Raw genomic sequence first — 22,028 nt, 5'->3', positions numbered from 1 at the left:
CATTAATGACTACAGTGATGGGAAACACTGGAACAGTTGGTCATAAATTAAGACTCTTGGAGCCTTCAATTATTTGTACCATGTAGCCTATATTCAAACATTTACCTGCTCCTCTAAAATTGCTCACGTGAGTATTTCCACTCTGAACCCGAAACGGATGCTCAAGTTTGAAACCAGGCACTTGGGTGGGGGTGTGCACCTCAAGCTCCACTAAATCCCAGCCTGGTACAAATCTGAGTAATTCCAGGGGGCCAAATGCCTCCCTGATGTAACTCCCTTTGAATCCTCATCTTCGTGTGGCTGTGCATGCGTAGGAGCAGCAAAGCGCTCCTCGCACTGCCTACGGGGCTCTGCAGCTCCTGCCGCACGGAGACATTGGATGCCTGACGCTGTGGGGCCTGGAGATGGGGATCCTGACACAAGTGTGAATCCTGCCTTCCTTGGCTGCTGCTGAGCTGCCACCAAGCTTGGAGGCCAGGCATGTAAATCCTACCTCCATGTGCTGAGATGCCCACCGATCCCGCGGGCAAGGCACCGCTCTCAGTTACACCAACATAAATTTGCAGCGATCTTGCTAATGCCTGTGCAGCTACTCCCCACTTTTGCCAGGAAAAGTGAGAACAGGATCTGACCGTGAATCTGTGAAGTTTTATAGGAGCAGAGGCGGGGGAGAGCCCCCACTGTGATTCTTGGTGTTGCAGGCAAGGGATGGATGTGCCTGTTGAGATCCAGCCCCATCAAGAGCTTCATGCAAGCTGTGCATTGCCTCTTCTGCCAAACTTTGCCAGCCTCTTCTAACAGGCTTTGCCTCATTTGCACCTTCCCTGCAACCCATCCCTGCCCGCACTGGGAGCCAGATGCCAAAAAATCCCCACTCGGATGAACCAGCGGGTCACCGGGTCAAAACCCTTCCTCTGGCCAGAGCCAGAACCACCATTGCCCACCCCAGAGGGGCTCTGGCTTACAGCACGTCAGTTCCTGGGCCAGGGGCCGCACGGACAGGGCGCCCATGGGGAGGATGGTAGGGCACGGTGCTGTCTGCTGCTCAGGACGGTGGCGAGCTGGGCACTTAGGGACGGCGACCGGGGAGGGAGCGACCACCGCGGAGGTGCGCTGGGAGCGACCCACGAGTGACCGAGAGCCCCTGCGGGGGATACGCTGCCGGCCACGGGCGAAGCGGCAGGGACCGGAGGGCTGCAGGGACCGGAGGGAAGGAGCCCGCCCGGTCCCCGCGGCCACCCCGCAGCTGCACGGTGCTGCCCGGGGGGTCTCCTCCGGCCCCCTCTGCCGCCCAGGGACGCGGCGCTTCCCTCCGTCGCCCTGCCCACCCGCCGGCACGGGGTTCCCCCGACGGCGGCGGGCCCGCACCTCGCCCCCCCGCCCCCCCCGGCGGGGGAGGCCGCCGCGCCCCCTCCAGCGAGCCCCATCCCGGCGGCGGCGGCGGTGCCCGCGGCGGGGCGGGCGCAGGGCGCGGGGGGCGGGCGCGGGGCGGGGGGAGGCGGGGCGGAGGCGGCCGGAGCCCCCGGGATCCGCCGGCACCTCCCGGGCCCGGCACTCGCCGCCGCCGCCAACTTCGGCCGGGAGTCGCTCTCCGGTGCCACCGTTCCCGGACCCCAAACGCCGCCGCGGCGACGGGGAGGGCAGCGCCGGCGGCCTCTCCCCCCGCTCCCCTCTCGCTGCCGGCGGGGGGCTCGGCCAGGCGCGGCGACGGGGCCGCGGCCCCCGGGGCAGGTGCGTCCCCTCGCGGTCTCCGGCCGCCGCGACGCCGCACCGAGGGGCGCGGAGCCCCGTGCCCGCCGCGGCCGCCCGCTCACCTGCCGCCGCCGCCGCCGCCCGGGTACGCGGCGCCCGGGAGATGCAGGTAGGAGGCGGCCCCGGGCCGCGGCGGCGGGGAGGGCGGCGGCGGCGGGGGGAGGAGGCCGGGGGGCGGGAGGCGTTTCGCCGTGCCGGGCGGCGCGGCTTCCCGGGCCCGTCCCGTCCCGGCGCCGGGCGCCTCCCCGGGCGCTCCCCGAAGGGGCGGGAGGCGGCGGGGGCAGAGCCCGGGGAGTCGCTGCTTTCTCCCCGCCCGGGAGCCACGGCCGCCTTTCGCTGCCGACCCCCGGCGGCGCCCCCGGCCCGTCACGGCCGTCGGTCGGGGCAGGGCAGGGGCCGCGGGGGGCCGCGGGGATGGGGCGGTCCGGGCTGCGCGGAGCCCCCGCGGAGGGCGGCCCCGGCTGGGGGAAGGGGCCGTCGGGGGGCCGAGCCGCGGCCGCCGCCGGGCAGCAGCCCCCGGGCGAGCCACCCGCGGCACGGAGCCCCGGAGGGGCGAAGGGGGCACGGGGCTAGGGCCGGTTGTGGGGTGGCTCTGGGGTGGCCTTGTCGGTGGTACTGCGTCGGGAGAGACCTGCTATGGCAGGAGAGATGCTGCCCGGTCGTGAGGGGCCGTACTCTGGCACGAAGGACGTTGCTGGGGTGCGAGAGATGCTCCTCTGGGGTGGCAGATGTTGTGCTGGTAAAACAGATGTTCCTCGGGCATGACAGACACGAGTTTGGCAAAACAGATGTTATTCTGGTAAGACGGACGTTACTCAGAGAGGAAGGACATTACTCTCGGGTGAGGGCCCTTTCCCTGAGAGTGAGCACAGCAGCTTTCCCGACAGCATCCAAGCCCACGCCGTCCTTCTCACCGACGTGCCTGCGGTGTGGCACCGTGTGCCGTCGCGGGCTATGGCATGTGACGTGGGAGAAGGCACTTGTGCGTGTGGAAATGCAGAGGAGTAGCAACGGTGTGCGTGGTACAGGGCATGAGCATCCCAGTTATGTCCGTAACAAACACGCTGTTTCATGAAACTTGTTTTGTTTTGTTTTGTTTTGTTTTTTCTGGGAATTATGGTGTAATACTTCCCTTAGTGGTATGGGTAAAATAACTTCCCCAAACACATTTTCATGTGCTGTGATGCACTTTGTTGCCCCATGTTTTTTGTACTTCTCTGCCACCAGATGAACGTCGCTGTCGGTCTCACTCTCCGACTTTTACCTGCCTCTTAATGCTTTCCTGCCCGCACTCTCTGGCGGGTGATCATTGCCACCTTTGCTCTGCTGCCTCCGTCCATCTACTCACCTGTTCTTTTTTGGGGTTGGTTTTCTTTGACGGTGCTGTTTCTCGCACATGTACCAGCATTTATGTTATATCATTTTCTTCATAACCAAAACCTCGGGTGCATGTGCATCCCGTTCCTCATGTGCACCTGCATGTTTCCGATATAATCTGTTATACCATGCTTCACCCGCACGTGTGGGCTGTCTTGCACCAATGCACCCGTCTGCCTACACGTTGAGGGCTCTTTCCTTTGCCCTTTATTTGCGCTTTTGAGTCTGCACAGCCTTGGGCACACACGTATTTATGGGCATACAAGGTAACTCCTTCCTTTATGCTCATCTTTATCCGTATGTCCCTTTGGAGCTTTTCTGGTACATGCATATCTCCAATGTCTCCCCCACCCTCCCCTGCAGGTGGGAGGTCTGCAGGGGGGCACCAACACTCAGGCATAAGCCTGTTGTGTCCCTTCCTTCCCACATTTGCTGTTGGGCACCGACACATGAGCTGAAGTGACCGCTTTTTCTGGTGGTGGCAGGTTTAACCTGTGGGTGCCTGTCGTCTGTCACAGGCACAGATGCTGTTGTAAATGCAGAACCAAGTTGGGTATGTGCTCTTCTTCCCAAAAGAGAAAGAAGTGGGCTTTCTCAAAGCTGGCAGTAGAGACAGACTCCTCTTAAACCAGTGTCCTGTGTGTGGACACCTGGGTTAATCCAAGGTGAAGGCTGGGCGCTGCAGGAATTCAGGTGGAATTTTTTTACCCCAAGCATCCAACCTATGGGATAAGTTGCCACATGTGGCAAGTGAAGCTATCGTCTCAATGACGCGGGGTTTTTTTCCCTCCTCCTTTAAAGAATTTAGCCGAGTATATGAAGAGAAAAGCATGAGGTTGAACGGCCAGTGTGGGGTAGGAGGCAGAGCTGGAGAGGAGAGCTGGCCTCATTCCAGCCGTGGGTTTCCTCTGCTCGCTCGTATTTCTGTGCCCAGGAGAGTCTGCGAGAGATTCCTCCCTTTTGGAAACAAGTCCTTCCCTAGCTCCTTCCGTGCCTTTGGTATTAGCACACCTCTCCTCTCGGCGGCTGTAAGCAGCCCGTGTCCTTTCCCCTGTCTCTAGTGCACGTACAACGAAAATGTCCTTCCGTGTGTGACTAACCTCTGCTTAGGGAAAGCGGAAATCATGGCTGCAGGCTCTCAGCCCTGGAAAGTCTTCTCTCTTGGCCTCTTCCCTCTCAATCTGCCAGAAATCATGGCAGCAGTTGAAAAAAGAAAAATGGAAGTTTTGAAAGAGCTGGGTCTAAAAAGTTGGGGGTTCCTATTTATTTTTTTTTCAGGTCGTAAGGTATGTCCCAATTGTATTTTCCAGACGTAATCTGCAAAGACCAGAAACACACCTTTTTAAAGAAAAATTCACATTCTTGTATAATGAAGCCTTCAGGAGCTTGGACTTTTAGGAAGAGATCAAATATTGTGAAATTAAAAAAAAAAACAAACAAAACAACAGAATAAATCAGTGCAGTCACCTTTAATGCTGTTTGCTCCTTTCTCTAGCCCAGTAGGTCTCTGTTTCTGGATTGCTTCAGATGTTGAGTCTTTTGTCCTGAAGTTGTTGGGTTTGGGTTTCAAGGCGCGCAGGGAAACCAGTTCTTTTCTGAAAACTGCATGATTGCTCATTTAAATGAATATAAATTGTTGCTATTCATAAGATCTTTTTTCTAATGGCTGATCAAAGTTCAAGTGAAAACCATTTCATCATTTCCAAATTAATTGGACACACACACACAATAAGCATTTCAGAGAGACTTTTAAACACAGAACTGTTAAAATCAGGATGCGGATGGCCAAGGCATGTTGTCATGTAAGGCAGGGCAGTCTGTGATTTTCTTCCATTTTTTGCAGCGAAAGGGACCTTCACTTGCTGGAAGACGGCATACAGACTTCATTAAAACTGAAGGCAGTGTGGAGAAGAGTCACAGGAATTTTTCCTGGGCTGGAAAAAAATCCTTTTCTAATGGGAAATTTAAGGAATGTGGACCTAGGTAGCGTTTCAGAAAGAAAATTAAGAGGTAGCGTGGTGCGATACCTGAGTGCTTTCAGCAGCGCTGAGAGCAGCTGGTACTTGGAGAGCTTTCTAATTCAAGAGGAGAACTTTGTGGACAGGCGTTTAAGCTCTATACGTTCACGTTAGAAACAGACGATGTTTGTAACAGCAGGGTGATTAAGCAGCGGAACAAAGGCAACGTTAGCTCCGCCAGCTTTTAAAATCTTCACGTAAAGACCGTGTCTTTTTTGGAAAAGATGCTCTACTGGAGCCCGCCAGTTCTTGGGCTTGCTACCCAGATAACTGGCGGAGACCGTATGGACAGAATTACAGACGAGACCAGACCCTGTGATCCGCCGCCCCCTTCCAGGCTTTGGCTTAGGACCTGATAGAGCTTACGCAAGCCGTCCCCCGGCTCTGCGGGAGGCAGAGCAACGGGGTCACTGAAAGCAGATTGTCGCTCTTCAGCGCGGCTGCTTCCACGGAGCAGGGATGCTCTCGCGGGCCTTGCGATTGCACGGTCCCTCTCCACGTAAAGTGCTTTTGCAAGGGGACCCTGTTGTAGATGGCAGGCTGTTCACGTGTGGGGATCCTTCGCTTGTCCTTGGGAGCGTGAAACAGGCGGGGAGGTTTTTGAAGGCTTGCAGCGCGGGGAAAGGAGTTCTGTGTGACCCCTCTGGTCCTCGGGGCCTGGACTCAAGCTAGAGTTTGGCTGAGTTTGCAAAACTTTAACTCCTTCTTCTTGCATTAAGTGTCCCGAGCAATCGCCAAGCCTCTTCTTTGGCTCCTTCCTCCCTCGGAAAGGGAGCTCAGCAGGGCGCTGGCACCCAAATGGCTACACTGTCACTGTGGTCCCCTGTTTCTGGTTGGGTTTTCCCTGGCACTTTTCCTTTGCACGGTCTCCATGCTCCGAGTGTGGCGGGGATGCGGCTCCCCTTGGGCTGCCCTGTCCTGCAGGCTTCTCTCAACTGCTCTCCCACTTTCCAGGGATGCTGCCTGGCAGGGACGTGCTTGGAGTGAATGATGGCGGGGGGGGGGGGAAATGTCCATGAAGTCAGGCGCTCCCCTACCTGCTCGCCCCCAATAGCCCTATTCTGGGGTGCCCCAGCCCATGGCTGCAGCCCCCCAGCAGGTTTTTTTTTGGGGGGGAGGGTCCTGCCCCGGGGGCCGGGCAGCGGCAGACGGTGAGGGCTGTGTGAACCCTGGTCTCTTCCCCTCGGTATGTTTACCTGTCTAAATTTAACTCCCCAGCCGGCTTCGTCCATCCTAAGCCGACCTGTTCTCTTGTGGCTGAGCTGTGGCTCTGGCTCCTGCTGCAGCGTTTCCTGGCTGCCTGGGGCTGGCGGTTTGCTGCTCGCTCCCTCTCTCCGGCGGATGCTGGCTCTTTCGAGGGCCCGGGCAAGCCAGTCCTCCCCGCTTTGTAGGTTTTATTTTTAAATCTGGTTGCGCTGAAAGGGACCAGACAGCCCCCGGGACTGGAGGGTCCCTTGTTCCCTCATCCCCAGTTGCTCTATTTACTCTGCAGTGAGCTTCAGGAAATCTCCCCTTGTCCCACAGCTTTTTTTGTTTTTTTCCTTCTGGCTCTGGTTGCTCCCAAATGGAGACCAGGCAGGCTGAGGAGCTCCCTGGCCATCTCTAAAGGGACGGTGCCTCTTTCTGCCCCTGTTGGGACTGCGGCCGTGGGTCAGTAGATGCTTCCCCACGGACGTGTCTTCATCGTGTCGCTTTGTTCAGAGCTGGGCTTCCCCAAGCTGGCTTTCGTCCCAGTCTGCTTAGGAACCGAGTGAAGTGCCCCTCGGCTTCAGAGGAGCCGGAGGGAGGGAGAAGCAGGGGAGATGGAGCACTCCTGTTCCTGTCAGGCTGGACAGAATTTGCTTCCTTTAGTTTCAGAGTTTGGGACAGTAAATATGGTCCAACCTGGCAGCCGCCTTCGTCTAAATAAAACCATCGGGATCAAACCATTCGTGTCCTGCATAACCCTGCAAGAGACCCCTAATTGATCTCTGCTTTTCCGGGCATGCCTGCTCGTCGTGTAGTTAATGCTGTGGTCTACCACATGAAAGCGATGGTTTGAATCCTGGCCGCCTCTGTCACTCTTTGAGCTAACCCGGTGGCCTTGTGTTTAATACTCTCGTATTCAGAGGAGAGGTAACGAAGGCCAAGGTTTGCAGCAATGGCTAGTGATGTGGGGTATCCAACCTGAAATGCTGTCAAAGGTCCCGATTTCTTTTCCGAGGTTTAGCTATTTCTGACGCTTGGGCAGGCTTAAGTAGCCTGGACTTCATTACTCAAAATGACTAGTCCATTTTGCAAACCCTCATCTCGGGATCTGGAGCAAAAGGAGGCAAAACAAAATGAGATAAAATAATGCACAATATAGGTCTCTAGCAGGGATTCTCAAATGCAGTGAGGCTTCCTAGAGTGGGAATCAGTTCACGGCTGGAGAGCTCATGGCATTGTTGCATGCAGAGATTTGAAAAAGAGTTCTGGGTTTAGTTCAATTTGTGGTTTTTCGACAGCTCATGGGAAAGGCTTGAAGGGTTTGATAGTTTTATCTTAGGGGGGAGGGAAAAGGAGAGCAACATTGTAACTTCACAGATGCAGAGATTTGTGTATATATATATGAAGTTTAACTCTTATTTTATTTGAGGCATTAGGGGAAAATATGTTTTCTGTAAACTCTCCCATCTCCGTTGGAGATGAAGGAGACTGGAGTGGTTGGGTGGAGCCCGTATTTTGGGTTGGTTTTTTCATCATTAAGGGCAGAGGGTTAACAAAAGTCATACCAATACTAGCATTTCAGTGGTCTCCCTAAATTTATCTTCCTTTTCCAATTGTTCTCTGTTCAGCTTCTTGGCTGGCTTGGTATCATTGTTTCACTGAGTCCTGAAGCATTGTAGCACCTCTATTATGGACAAGTTGGAGTTCTAAAGCAAATTAAATGAGACTCTCCCTTGCTTAGCTGTGAAAACATTTCTGAGCTTTGTTATGCATCAGAGAATGGCAAGAGAAACACATGAGCCTGAATATGTCTTCATTAATGGAACATTTCTCAGAAAAAGTCATTTTGTGACTGTCGGGTTCATTACTCTCTGAGGTGTTCCTAAGTACGCTGAAGTTGTCTCTAATAGTAAAAAATTGATACTGTACAAAAGGAAATGAAGTTCCTTTTTTTTTTTCCTCCTCTTTTTACTGATAGAGCAATTCTAGAAGTTTCCTTATTATATTCCGTGGCCCAGATTTGTTAATAATTACTGTAAATATTGGTCCTGGCAGAATGTCAGGGGTTTGTTTAGTAAATATTTTGCCATTATCTATTCCGTGTCACGGATGGGAAGGTTTGGAGTATCCTGTGACTGTCATCACTGTCGATTCTGCCTGGCTTTGCATCCTCAAAAACTAACTGGAGCTTTACAATCTTGTATCGAGATGATGCAGATATTTATGGGGTAGCCCTGTTAGTCTACACGCTGTCGTGGAGGCTTCTGGTTTTGGACCAACATGTGAGCTCTCGCTCCAGTGCGTGGTGGGTACGAACCAGATTTCTCACCGACATCTGCAGCCTTGTGGGTGACTGCAGCTGTTTTTCCACCTGCGGGGATTTTGCAGCCTGCCATACAGGTAGAGCGCGAGCGAGTGCTCCTGTGAATTATGACCAATTACCTGTCCCAGTTTCTTTTCTAACTATTCCCCATTTCCACCTATTCTTAACAAGCTGTCCGGGAGTTTTGCCAAAGTACAAAATGAACTTCTATTAATTTTTTATTAACGGCAAGAAAGTTTTCAGCTGGCTAAGCTTGGTAAGTGCAGCACTGTTTATGTTCAGCTTTTACTGTAGCTGCACAGGCTCTTTCAGCATCTCTGCCTTTTTCCAAGGAGCCTGTCAATCCTGAAAGACTCAAGAGCTGGTTGTCTTCACCGTAGCATGCTGAGGTGATCTAAGAGTGGGTCTGTGTTTCTGCATGACAGTGGCGCTCCAATGGCATAAAACCCCATTGCACGTAACAACCAAACCTTCTGTCCGCGAGGCATGTAAAACTTATATATCTTCCAAGAAAATGGTGCCAGCTAGGTCAGACTCGCAAATCTGCGACAATCACTCTGATCAACCTCTGTCTCAGTTTGGCTGTTTGTGTTAGGTCCTGTCTACGCCAGGGCAGTGCCAGCCCGGCTTTTCTGCCCGCGTAGCTGAGACACCTTTCCAAAGACCATGGATGAAGGTAAAAACAGCTCCTTCCATGAGCACAGCTGTGGCCACGCGGGCATCTTTGTTAGCACAGCAGTGTTCACCAGGGTGTTGGGAGGCATGTGGTTTTATTACATTATTTTTTGTACTCTGTGAACTAACAAAGTTTTATGGGGTAAACTTGATAGTCTGGTCCGGGCCCTACTTGTAGACGTAAGGTAATGTTTCTAAGTCAAGCATAAAACCAAGCTACAAGCAATAGGAAAAGTGATTACATTTAGACAGAGCTGGTTTGTGTTAGCTAAGTCTAAATTTGGCTTGCGGACAAGGCTGAACTAGGAAATGTATTTTCAATACATTGGAGATGAGGCTCTGTCAGTTCGTTGCCACTTTTGGTAAACTTGTGTGAGATCTGATTTGGTGAACGTCGTTCCTTCCTGCAATTGATCTTAGGCTGAGCAGATTGAAGGTGACCAAGTGCTGCTCACCATCACAGGATGCCTCTGAGCTGGCATGGACCGCTTTGCCTGTCACCTGTACCAATTCCTGCACCTCCTGGAGGCAGCAGGGAAGATTGTCCTCTTATTTCACAGCCGCTCCACTAACTCATTCTTCCTCCTGGTAAAAGAGGCTGTGATCTTCACAGAGCCCAAAACCTTTGTCCATAGCCAGGGAAGGATTATCCAGCGGACCTGCAGTGCAAGAGGACATGTGTACACTGGCTTGCAGCGTATGCTGGAGCTGGACCAGGGGTGGGGAAGGATACAGCCCTGTGGAAACTGTGGCTTATTCGCATCTTGGGGCAGGTGTCAGAGACGGCTGTGGACTGGGCATAGCTTTCTAAACTCAGTTTGGGATTGAAAGAACTCAAAAGCAACGTGTGTTCCCAAGTAATGGATTGTCATGCAGAAGGTCAATCAATCTAGCAGGTGCTGGGCTGATCTTGAAAGCCTCGGAGTCGCTTGAGCCCGATCCATTCCCTGTTTGGGTCTCAGGCAGATGTTGCTGCTCTGCTCAGTAATGGTTGTGACTCTACCTAAATATGTCTTACTTTTCCCTTCAGCTCCTCTGCCTGAATGTGTAGGAACCTTTGGCTTTTAATAGTGACATCTTCACATCACATTCATCACTTGATCCTGTCACCCCTTCCTTGGCAGTGCTTTCTGTCAGTGTACCTCAGCATCGTGCTGAGTGGATCTTCCAGACTGCCCTGATGACTTGTAATCTGAGGTCCTGCATCTGTGACTGGCCACCATAAATTGACTTGCTGGGTAGCTTTTGTGCTTCGCAGACCTGCACGTTCATAGCCATTGTCTCGTGTGTCCTAAGCAGCCAGACAGTAGTGGCACAGTTGCCTTTTCGGTCGAACTTTACAACTCCGTGTTTGGGATATACTGCTTTCTCTCATTGTCCTCTCTTCCACTGAAAACTCTGGCTGGTTATTTCTGCAAAGGGCAGAGATTGCCGGTAGTTGTACATCTGCCTAGAGATGTCTTCAGAAACGTTGTGGATTCCTAGGGTTCAAGTTAGGCTTTTGTTTGTGTTTTTCTGCAAAGAATTAATATTAAATAGGTAACAAGTGATTAGAGGTAATCTTATGTTTTCAGAGTCCCATCTGCCTTTTCCTTTCCAAGGTTTTGCAAAGCAGACTTTTGGAAAGAGGCCTGTAATCTTGTATGCTGATGAAGAGATGCTGCTTTGGAGGACATCCAGGAGTATCCTCGGACCCTACCCCTCATCTGTGTGCAGAAATGGGTTCCTGTTTGTCCAGTGCTCATCTGACGCTGTGGACCCTTTCCCCTGAATTAAAATCTGTAATTGCCCTGTAATATTTCAGCTTCCTAAATTAAGTCTGGGTGCAGGTATGCCAAATTCCTGGACTTCTATAAGGAATCTCTGGTGTGCCCCCAGGGTGGATATGGCCATTGTGGACATCCATGCGCTTCGAGCAAATGCCCAGTCCTCAAGCAGCAAAACAAACAGATATGGCACTGGTAAAATAAAAAGGCTTTCATAAGAAAACATGGTTTGGTCTAAATTGAAATTTTCAGAAGAAAAACATATTTTTCCATAGTGATGTTTCAAAACCTAACGATTTCTGTTTCCAATTGACATTCAGACTTAAGTGTCATTTTAAGTTGAAACCTGAAACAAGAGTTTAAATTTAAGGTCAACATCCCAGAACCTCTTGTTTTGGATCAGCATTTCATTTTGAATGTTTTGTTTCTATCAATAATATCTTGGGCTTTTTTTCACCCCTGCATTTTCAAATCAAAAGCATTTGGAATTGTTCATGGCATGAAATAGTATAATATTTTGACCTTTCATCCTTATTTGGGACGCAGGCAAATGTTGAAATCCCAGCCTTTCTTGGGGAACAGAGATTCCATTCTCCGACCAGATCCACAAAAGTATATTTCCACTGGTTTTGCTGGCCGGCTACTTCAATACTTTGTGTGTGATGACTTGTAATTCACTGCAGATTGGATCGGTGGTGTGTCCACATGGCTGGTCTGAGCTGGAGAAGCTGAGGGCAGTTAATCTTTCGTGCTCTGTGTTGTGCTTTCAAATCGATATCCAGATTTCTTTCCCAAGATAAATTTTCCGTTCTAACCAGCGTTTGGTAGTGCACCGCGCAGCTGCCTGATACGTATTCCGTGCATGGATGGGGACTCTGCTGCGCTCTGAGTCTAGCTGCGAGCTCTTCTATGAAATCAGGATGTTTTAAAAGTTGAGACAGCTTCTTGGTCATCTATTGTCTGCAGTCTCGCAGACGGCCATATATCTTTCTGCTCAGAAGTTACTTTCCCCCCCTTCCCACCATTGTGGGGAACTTTTTCCTGCCGGGCTCCGTGCAGTGTGTCTCTGAAGCCGTTTTATGGTGTTCCCCAGAAGCACGCTTTTGTATTGCTGCCTCAAAGCATAATCCAGAGAAAAGTCTCTGAGGCAAGAAATGTCTTTTTCTGTTTGGCTTTGAGGTGCTATCTCCCCTCTTCCAAAATGCAATTGGCTCCATCTACATCCCTAAGCTGTTTTGTTTGGAGCGAAGAGAGCTCAGAAAATCAAGGGAGGCCACACACATAAACAACTGTGTGTGAAATCAATTAATCTAAATGAGCAGGAGACATATTCTTGAAGGAGAAAAGACTGGTTCTCACAGAAACCTCCCTTGTGTATGGCATTGGCGAGACTGTTACAAACATTACGTCACTGGAACAATGATGAGCTAGGTGAATATTTTAAACTTTTCGGCTAGCGTTGGCCAATATTTAGAGGAAGAGTGGTGTTTGATTGTGTTTGAAGAGCCTTCCACGCTCTTTGGGAATATTTTAACAAACGATTTTCATAATGGCAATGCTCATAGAGACAGTATTAGCCTGCTAAAGCTAACGCTATTGAAGGGACCTAAATTTTGACACCTCAGCTTCAAATATTTGCATCATAAATTTGATCTCAGGAATTGCCCTTGCCCAGTCAGGGATAAGAAGCCTGTTGTTCTTGTGTGTTCAGGTAGTATATATTGTCAGTAATACGTACACAGGCAATCTATGGGACATGGATTACTTGCGGGAGTTTTTATAAATAATTTTTAATCTCAAGTTAGAGAAAAATCTTGTACTGCTTTTTAAAAAATCTGATAAGAAAAAGAGGTTTCCTAAAGCTGTATGTTATAAACTGTTATTAGTCTCTGCGGTTGCAGGACTGTGAAACGGGAGACTGATGTGTCGAGATTTCCAAACCTGGTTAGCTCTTGGATCGTGGTCACGGGTAGCGGCGGTGCCCGACTTTCCCCGCAGGAGGAGGGTTATTCGCATCTCGGCACAATGTGGTTCTGCGCTTTGGGGTGCCCAAGGGTGAGCCATTGCGGTCATACCCCAGCTCCTCTCTGCACCTCTTTAAATAATAGTCTCGTCTCTTAATTGATGGCCTGGGGCAGGGGTGACACGTGCTGGGAGCAAAAAGCTGTGCTCGGCCTTTTTTAGCTGAGGGAAGGCCATGGAAAGGAGGCCTCAAGAGAGCAGTCTTTAGGGAAAAGGGGTGGAAGAACGGGAAATCTAGGAGACAGCTACTCTACTCAACCTCCTAAATTGTCAGAGGAGAGGATGGAAAGTGCAACTCTGGGAAATCAAAAGTCTTTGTACTTGTTACTCAGGCTGTAAAGTCTTTTCACAGCCACACACCTCCCCTGGCCCTATCCTACCTCCCGTTTGGGGATGAGGAAAATAATAAGAATAACTGCTTCATGTTTTGCACTGAGGTCTCCCTAATGAATCACACACTGCTTTGCCCAGCCCTGAGCTGAAAGTTTGTCCTATGGAGTGAAAGGTTCCCAAAGGCTTGAAGAAAAAACAGCCGTGTTTGTTAGAGAAAGCTGCAGGATAGAGGTCTTGCTTGGATGATCCTGTTCATGCAACCTCATCGTTAGGTTTTGCCCTGATTTGTTGTTTCGTTTCTAGTACGTAGCAGAATATTTTCCTGATTTGAAAAGAAAAGAAAGTCCTTTAAAACTATGATTCTAAGACTTCAGTGTCTAAGTTTTTTTTTTTTTAGTTGAGGCCAGGAGACAGTCTACCACGGAAGCCAAGAAGTTCCTACATTGCAGCTGGGAGCCCTTCTGGAGAAGGCAGAGAGCCTTTCCTGTAGCTTTTTGGGTGGAAGAGCATCACCACATACAACCTGCCCATTCCAAATCCCGACAGGTGGCGGGCGCTTTTCAGCAGCCACTGCCTTTTATTATTCTGATCACCGTCATTTGTTTCATTTGCTATCTGATTTGATTGAGGCTGAGAAAGAGACCACTTTCTAGCACCCTCAGGGCAAAACCTGGGCTTCCTAGAGCTAAGCAACCTTTCTGACCCTCCCACAGCCCTGGGGTGAGCCCCACAGGTATCTGTCCCGGGAGGTGCGTGTTGAAATGCCCCAAGTCATTTACAAGTTAGCTGGCTGTAGACTGCTGAAATTCATCTCCCTCAGGCACTTTTCTAGATCCCCAAAGCAACCAGTGAACCAGTGTGCCTCTTCGGGCACCTAAATATCGCTGTTAAAGTGGCTTATTGTCCCCTAGTTTCCTATCTATGAAAGGGGAGTCCCAGCATGGTCATGATGCTTGCGTGTGGTGCTTACACCATTTTCTCTCACATTAAGCCTGAGGAGGAAGGCTAGATGCCGTTCTCATCCCCTACGTTCCCATCTGGCGCTGGGATGGAAACACAAAGAACATCCGACAACACAAATAAATTAAACTGCTAATTTCCAGGACCTAATTACAGCTCTCAGGTTTGCTTCCTGACCTGAAAATGAAACTCCCCTTGCAAAGTTTCCTTGTTTTGGTTTTTCTGTTTGTTTGTTTTGTTTTAAACAAAGCAAGTAAACAAGAGCCACGCTACTGAATAGGAGAGGATGGTTTGCCGCGTTCATTTTCCTGTATTCCTCCCTGGGTTCTGCTCAGCTGGTTGTGCCCCACGCTGCGCTTTGGGAGGGGCGATCCGGGCTAAATATATCCGCAGTGGCTGTGAAATGCAGTATGGGTGCTGCGTCATTTGGTGGAGTTTACTTGGAAACTAAGGTGGGAAGCCAGCTTTTATTTTCAGCCTTGGGTCAGATGCGTTGGTCAGTCACCTCACCCAGAATTTCAGTCTCGATCAAGGAGCTTGTCCTTGCAAGACAGACGTAAAACCTACTCTCTAAATAAAAAGCCAAGCTAATTGCAGCAACAAAATAACGTTGGGCCAACTATGTTTTTTCTTGTTCAGCAACCAGATTTGTGATCCCAGCGCTTCTTCAGATACATCACCTTAAAAAAAGGCAAAAAAATACCGTAGCTCAAATATCATGGCTTAATGAGTAGAGGAGTTGGTGTGATGCTGCGCGCTCTAAATATATCAGAAAGAACCCCAGCGCTGGCAGCACGCTGACAACTGGAGTCCTTGGGCTTTCGCATAAGTTGGGACAGAAATGTATACCTCCAAGAAACATGCGAGGAGCAGATGCAACTTGGTGACGAAAGAGGATTTAGATTTTGCAGTTTCTGGTTCTGGCTTGTCTTCCTCAGCTGTTTCTGCTAGTGCAGTGGGGGTGCTTTCACGGGGAGGGAAGGGAAGGTATTCCCTCGGCGTGGAAATGTGGAGGGGCGGATGCAGCACAAGGAGGCACACCTGAGCTCGCTTTAGTCTCTGCTGCACGCAGGGAACAGCAGCAGGGCCAGTGTGGCCACATCAGTGACACAAACTTGCTGGGGACTCTTGGGGACTTGCCCAGGCAAACAGGTGGGTGGCAACCCTTGCTCTCTCTCCATGAGCTCACCAGGATGACCTGCCTGCACATCTAACGTACCGCAGTTGCTTCTCTGGCTGCTGAAGGCATTTTTCTCCCTTCTTCCTTATGCCACTATAAGCGAGAGGAATGCCTGTGTCTCTATATGGCTGTCTGACTAAAAAAGGAGATGGGGAAACTCTTCAATATAAGGATTTGTATTTATCCAGGGAGTAATGATGATGCAAAGTTCTGCCCGGAGCTTTTTAGTGCATAGCACGCTGGGGCCTCTGAATATTACTGCAGGACAAGCCACACATGGCAGACCAAAGCCACACGGCTTTGCTAACACAGAGCTGCTGGCACCAGGGCACTGGTCTACGCGGAGGTATCATGGAGCTCCAGGATGTGTGGTTCATGCTAACGACAATAAAATCTTCCCCATTTCTCTCGGAGGATTCAGTTGTGAGGGTGAGGGCTGGGCACTGGGATTTCTGGGGTTAACCCAGGCTCTGTGGCTGCTGGTAAGCCTGAGTGCCTCCTTGCCTTCATGGACTTCACCTGGGCACTGATGGCTGTGAGCAGCAGAGAGCGCAGAGGATCACCATTGCCATTTGAACCTACACAGGTGTAGTTTATCCTCCCTGTAACATAGGAGTGTTGAGAGAGCAGGTGGGAATTACTCTTTTTTAGCTTCCTTTCTGGGCTCCGTGTCTGGTCCTGCTTTTTTTGACTGTCCAGCTGTTCCTAGGAAGGTGGTAGGTAAGTGAACGATACTGTTGTAGAAGTTTTGTAGCTTTGTATCTCCTTGGCTTTCCTGTACTTTGTTCCTTGGTGCTTTACATCAGTGAAGTGATCCGTTCCCTCGCTCTTCCCCTCTATCAGCTCCCAGGAGTCGGTACAACTTCTGTAGCTGGGATTATCTGGTTTCAGTGATGGGATGGCAGGGCTCAGGGAAGGTTGTGGGTTTTTTTCTGGCAGGGGGCAGGCAGAATTCACAAATAGCTGTCCCACAGCCATGTGCTCCAGCTGCTCTACCACACGCTGTGGCGTAGACTTAATATTCATGGCTTTTATTCAACCATTATGTGAGAAGTAAAGGCTGTCTGCACAATGTGTCAGAAAGATAGTGCTCTTGGGTGAGGAGGCGCTGGGTGGAAGCATGTGTCTCTCTAGTCCACTTCAGGTTATTAACTAAACTCATAATAACATGTAATTAAACATTCAAGAATAAGTGTTTCTCCTGTGTGAGGCTTGCTTCCTTCCTTCTTTCCCCCTTAAGCCCTTCTCCCTACACGCGTTGTCAGTATGGATGGCCTCCTGGCTGGGCACTTCAGCTGTCTAGTATCGGTGGGCAGGTTGCAACCCGAGTGTCTGCTTTTTGAAGAGCATCTGTGGCTTCTGCCTTGAATCCAGCTGTGGAAGGTGAAGTTGGCCGATTTGGCCGCTGTGCCTGCACAGAGGGCACGTTGTGTGAAGTCGCTGAGTGAAAAGGGCTGTGCTCTGAGGACAGCGTGTGGTTTTGACCCATCAGTAACACCGCTGATGCTCAAGCTGGAGCTCCTGAGGGTGACTCCGGTAGTGCTGAAGGGATGTGGTCTGTGTTTCAGTACATTAATGTCCCCAGTCCCTATATCCTGGGCCTCCAGGGCAAGAAACTGCCTGCAAAGGGCAGCTGATCTTGAGATACTGAGTTCCCGAATGGTGGGTTCCCAGTCCCCTCTGCAGAGGGGTGTGAGGTAGTACTAGAGGATGCAGTGGGCAGCAAAAACCTGCACCTCTCCACCAGTTATGCTCCTTGTTGCGAGTGTGAACGTAAAGCAGCAACGAGACCCCGACAGCCCCTGCTCTCCCTTTGCCTTCTGTGTGGGCCTCTCGTGTCAGTGCCTTTGAGAGAATGGCTGAAGTGTTCAGCGCTGCAGTTTTGGGGAGCAGACTGGCCTTACTGCAGCAATTCCTTCACCCGTGCCAGCCGGAGTAACCGAGAGCTTGCCCACCGTTGGTAGGCATCGACTGCAGGGGGATGAGGAGGGGGACCAAGGAGGGAGAAGCAGCTGCGAGACTGGAAAAAGCGGGGACAGAAAAGGGAACGGAACAGGGAAGAGAGCATGTGGTAACCCAGATGTTATGGCACAGGAGAAGGAGGGTGCAGGTTTGATCATCCACCTCCCAGTGTTGACAATGTGCTGGGGTGCTATCGAAAAAATCTCATGTAACTGATGGGCAGTGGTGTGTATGGAAGGAGATGGGGAAGGAGAGGATGTGGTGACACAGAAGATTAACCCCAGTGCCGTGAGCTGTCCTCCATTGGCCTCTCTCTCCTGTTCTCTGTTTTCTCACCCTTGCTTACCTGAAGGCTGTCATCTCCCAGGTAAAACCTGTGCGTTGCTCATGTTCTGTGTAGGAAAGCTGCAAAGAAACCCCACAGCTGCAGTAAACAAAGTAGGAGATAACTTTTATCATTTTTTATTATTTTTTTCTTCATTCCTCAGTCATTACAGAGCCAATGTTTCAGGCAAAAAGAAAAACATAGGCTGTCTTGTCATGGGAGAAACGATCTTTCTCGTGGGATATAAAACTTTGTGTCTGACCAGTGAAGGTCTCCTGGCAGCGATGCTAATCCTGCCCAGGTTCTACTGTGCAGTACGAAATGTAAAACACGTGGTAACTCCTTCTGTAGTTCCAGTAGAAATTTTTCATGTCCTAAACAAGCGTGCTGTGTTCCTCGGTCCTGTTAAGCTGCTGCTGTGTGCCGCTCCAGCAGCCCTGCCTTAACAGCTCAGCTGGTTTGCTGGGTGGTTTGGAGCCTTTTGATGGAAGGCACTATTTAATTATCAGCGGTGTTATGTTCCCGGAGCTCGCTACATGAAAGCAAAATACCGGCAGTCTGTAATTAATCTAAGCTAATGTGCCACTGTTTACACTCCATCTCCCAAAGCAGACAGATGTAAGAAGACACCCAGCCTTCATCTGGGATCCTCCCAGGTTATTTCTGAGCTATCTTTGGAGAGCTGCAGTGAGCCTATCTACCCACCCCACAAGTCCCTCAGAAATGAGTACCTTTAACTTTTCTAAGGAATGAGTGGGAAACTTTGTTTCCTAGCAGGGAGCCGATTTAATGCCTTTTTGTTTGCATTACCACAGCCGACACTGGCTGGCATGGCACAGGAGCACGTAACTCTTCCGAGTAGTCGTGAATTTTGCAGCGTGAAAGGGTCCGATGTAATAAGCCTTGCTTCCTCCATCGCTCCCCTCGCTTTGGATGAGTAGGAGGCTGCTGGCAATGGGGGTGCGCTGGCTCTCTGTGGCGGGAAGATGAGCGATTCTCTGGGGCTCCGGTCTTCAAAGTAAAACACCATACGTTCATTTCTGAGCCCCCTGCTACAAATGTTTAGCAGGAGAAGGTGATGAAAATGCTTAGAGCTGTGGAGAGACTGAAAAGATTACGCATCCTTAGTTAGAGTGAGGAGTAATAAAAAGCAACGTGACAGAAGTATATAAACTTAGAAGTACAGAGAAGCAAACCAGGCATTCCTGTGTATACTTTTACATAATACAAGGTTTTCAATGAAGTTGAAATAAAACATCTGACACAGGTGAAACTTATTTTTTCCTTACAGCACATAAATAATTGAGACCGAGAACATAGTAGAATGCAGAAAGGATTAGATGTTTATATGGATAAAAATTTTATGCACAGTTTATGAATTTTCTTCAAACTGTTTTAGAAGACCTCCTGCTCCTGGACAATCTTCCAGCTACAGCTGGTTAAATGCCAGTCCTGACCCTGTAAACCTGTAATATCTTCCTTTTGAAACATCTGACAGCGGACACTAGCTTAGAGGAGTCATTGCCTGAGCCATGCCTTCCCGAGCATCACTGCATTGAAAGATTACTATAAACCTGGCCGGGATCAGAGGCGACCACAACTTTCTATTCACCTGAAGGCTGGGATGTAGAATATGAGGATGTTGGTTGTCATCCTCCCGGACTATAGGTTCAAGATGACAATTATCCATCTTGTCAAACCACTGACTCGGTTGTCTCCATTACCTTTTTGCTAGTCATCCACCCCAGTGTTGTGGTGGACAGGTGACCTCTGCAGGTCTGAGCCGCAGTAGGAAACGTTATAACAGGAGAGCCTGTACGGCTCCCATCCTCTTGGGGAACGATGTATTCTAGGTGTTACGTCAACATCTTTACTTCAGCAATATGTTTTGTTCAGACTGAAGTAAGTTGTAAGGAGCTTAGTCATGTGGGGAAGGCTTTTGTTGGGGTTGGCTTTTCCTTGTTATGAGTGTGTCTTTGGGCTCTGATTATTTTCAGTGAACACTGACTTATCCCGCTGCAGATGTACCAGTGCAGAATAGCCCGCCCCAGTGCACTGGGCACGTTGTATACTGGGGCATCCTGGCGATACCCAGGACAGGCTCCCTGCTTCCACACCCCAGCTGGTTTAGCAGAGTTAGCCTGCTAGCATCTCTGGCCTGGAGGGAAGAAAAAATTGTAATATCCAGCAGAGGGTGCTCATAAACAGATATCCCAAGTAATCGGGTACCGCTGGTACCTCTGCGCTCCAGTTCTCTGGTGGCTGAGCCCCAGTTTTCGGTGGCCGTGGCTGTGTTAGCAGGCAGAGTGGGCCAGGAGGAGCGGGTCTAGACAGTGAACAGTTGGCGCTGAAGACCTGGCACCTATGCAATAGCACTATGGGGTTGGGGGGGGTGGGTGTTATTTTTGACTAGTTCTTGTCTGGTCTCATGGATGTGGAGGAGGCGTGTGAGGTATCCTCCTCAAGCATGGTCTCCTGTGCAGTTCTAAAGTTGCTCTAAGGCTGCTCCAAGTTGCAAAGCACTGCACGGGTAGATGGATTGGTGGGGGATTTGCTGCAGAAGTGAATCCATATTTCAACTATAACACTAGCATTCTCACGGCTGTCTTGGTGTTGGTAGTGGTCAGGTCTGCTGTCGAGTCCCTGTCACCCGTGTCGAGCTGATCCTTTTTGCCACACGGGTGGGTGTGGATAGTCCAGCCGCTCTCCATTCAAGGCAGTTTCCAGCCTCTGAGCTTTGAACTGAGTTTATGCGTAAACTGAACTCAAACTCTCCAAGTGCATCTCAGTCAAAGCTTCCAAGTTTGATCAGATTTTTTTCTTGTCCAAGCTGCAAGATACGATGCAAAATTGTAACTTGGTCCCCGCTGTGCTCAGAAAGGTCACAAACCTTTCGGTGAACCTGGGCTGAGCTTGTGCCAAATCCCAGAACCAGGTGTATTTTTCATGTGTTTTTAGGACTGTGTGTTGTAAATGTCACATGGCTCTGAAATGGAGTCCCCAGAGCAAATGTAGCATGTGATCAGAGCACTGGGATTAGGGAAGAAGAGGAAGAATTTTTCTTCAGATAATTATAGGCAGCTGAGTTGCCTGTAGGAAAAAAAAAAAAAAATCAAAACCAAATCTGCTAATGCTCAGCACCTTTAGAACACTTACTGTAAGTAGGCATCACTGAACTCCTCAGCATCAAAGGGGGAAATACCTGTCTGGCCTGTAGTCCAAGGCACTCTTGGATTAAAGAAAGATCATAGGTCGTGATTATATCAAATGCGGAAGACTCCACTCTGTCTTTACAAATCTCTCTTATTTTCCTTAACACCTTTTCTACTGAAAAAATCCCAGAATGTTTAATCAGCGCACCTGAGTCTCGTCTCACATAATTCATCTTTATGAGATGAACCCTTTCTTATGTGGGGTTTTCCACCGGTAGCTCTCAATGCATTTTACAGAAGAGATTCTTCACATGGTCCCCCTCTTGCACATGGGGAAAGCAAGGGAGAGGGGAAGGCAGAAGAAACACACTTAGGTTATGCGGCCAACCAAAGGTGGGGTCAGCAATAAAATTCCAGGTTCTTAGTTTTGGGCCCTGCTGGAACTGTTCCTCCGACCATCGAAGTGCTTTTAGGGCTGGGTGAAACACAGGAGCTATTGAAACAATTCAGGACAGAAAGTGGAGGAAGGCAGAAATGTAATTACGCACACAGGGAGCGGTCACGTAGCCAAATGCCGGCATGTTGTCCTTAATAACCACAAGTGTGGTCAGGCACCCATTTATTTCCTCTGAAAGACAACGTGCCGAGCAGGTCAGCGCCCTCCGGCATGATGCTGAAACACTGGGTCAGTGTTGACTCAGAGGAAGGAGCTCCGCTGCCTTGAGTCACCCCCATTGCTTCCTGAGGGACGCTGGTTTCCCCGGGGGTGTCGGCGCTGCCATCCTGCTGAGATCAGATGAAATCATGACCTGGAGTGGTCTGGCTGCAGTTAAACGTAAAGAGATACTGGAAAAAAAAAAGAAACCCCACATCTCACTCTAAGGGCTAGAAGGGTGGTGGTTTTTTTGTTTCTGGGTTTTTTTTTTTAATGATTTTGTCTTGAATTACAACCTCCCCCCCCCCCAGAAAAAAAAAAAAAAAAGGAAAGAAGAAAA

The 22,028-nt window shown here is 50.1% G+C and overlaps 1 protein-coding gene across 2 annotated transcripts in view; it reads left to right on the top strand.

Annotated features, from left to right (window-relative positions):
• Positions 1-1,513: 1,513 nt before the first annotated feature.
• Positions 1,514-22,028, top strand: part of WNT5B (Wnt family member 5B) — a 74,379-nt gene continuing 53,864 nt past the window's right edge. Inside the window, exon 1 of one of the 2 annotated variants that reach the window (XM_063318578.1) lies at positions 1,514-1,731. Coding sequence is in view for 1 of the 2 variants with exons in the window: in XM_063318572.1 (XP_063174642.1) it covers positions 1,856-1,861 (6 nt within the window). In the remaining variant the exon portion in view is untranslated. Of the gene's footprint in view, positions 1,862-22,028 lie in introns of both variants that reach the window. The other variant, XM_063318572.1, reaches the window with a different exon arrangement.

Source organism: Chroicocephalus ridibundus, chromosome 1 (assembly GCF_963924245.1).
Source record: "Chroicocephalus ridibundus chromosome 1, bChrRid1.1, whole genome shotgun sequence".
Classification (NCBI taxonomy): domain Eukaryota; kingdom Metazoa; phylum Chordata; class Aves; order Charadriiformes; family Laridae; genus Chroicocephalus; species Chroicocephalus ridibundus.
This window is presented reverse-complemented; position numbering and strand designations above follow the sequence as displayed.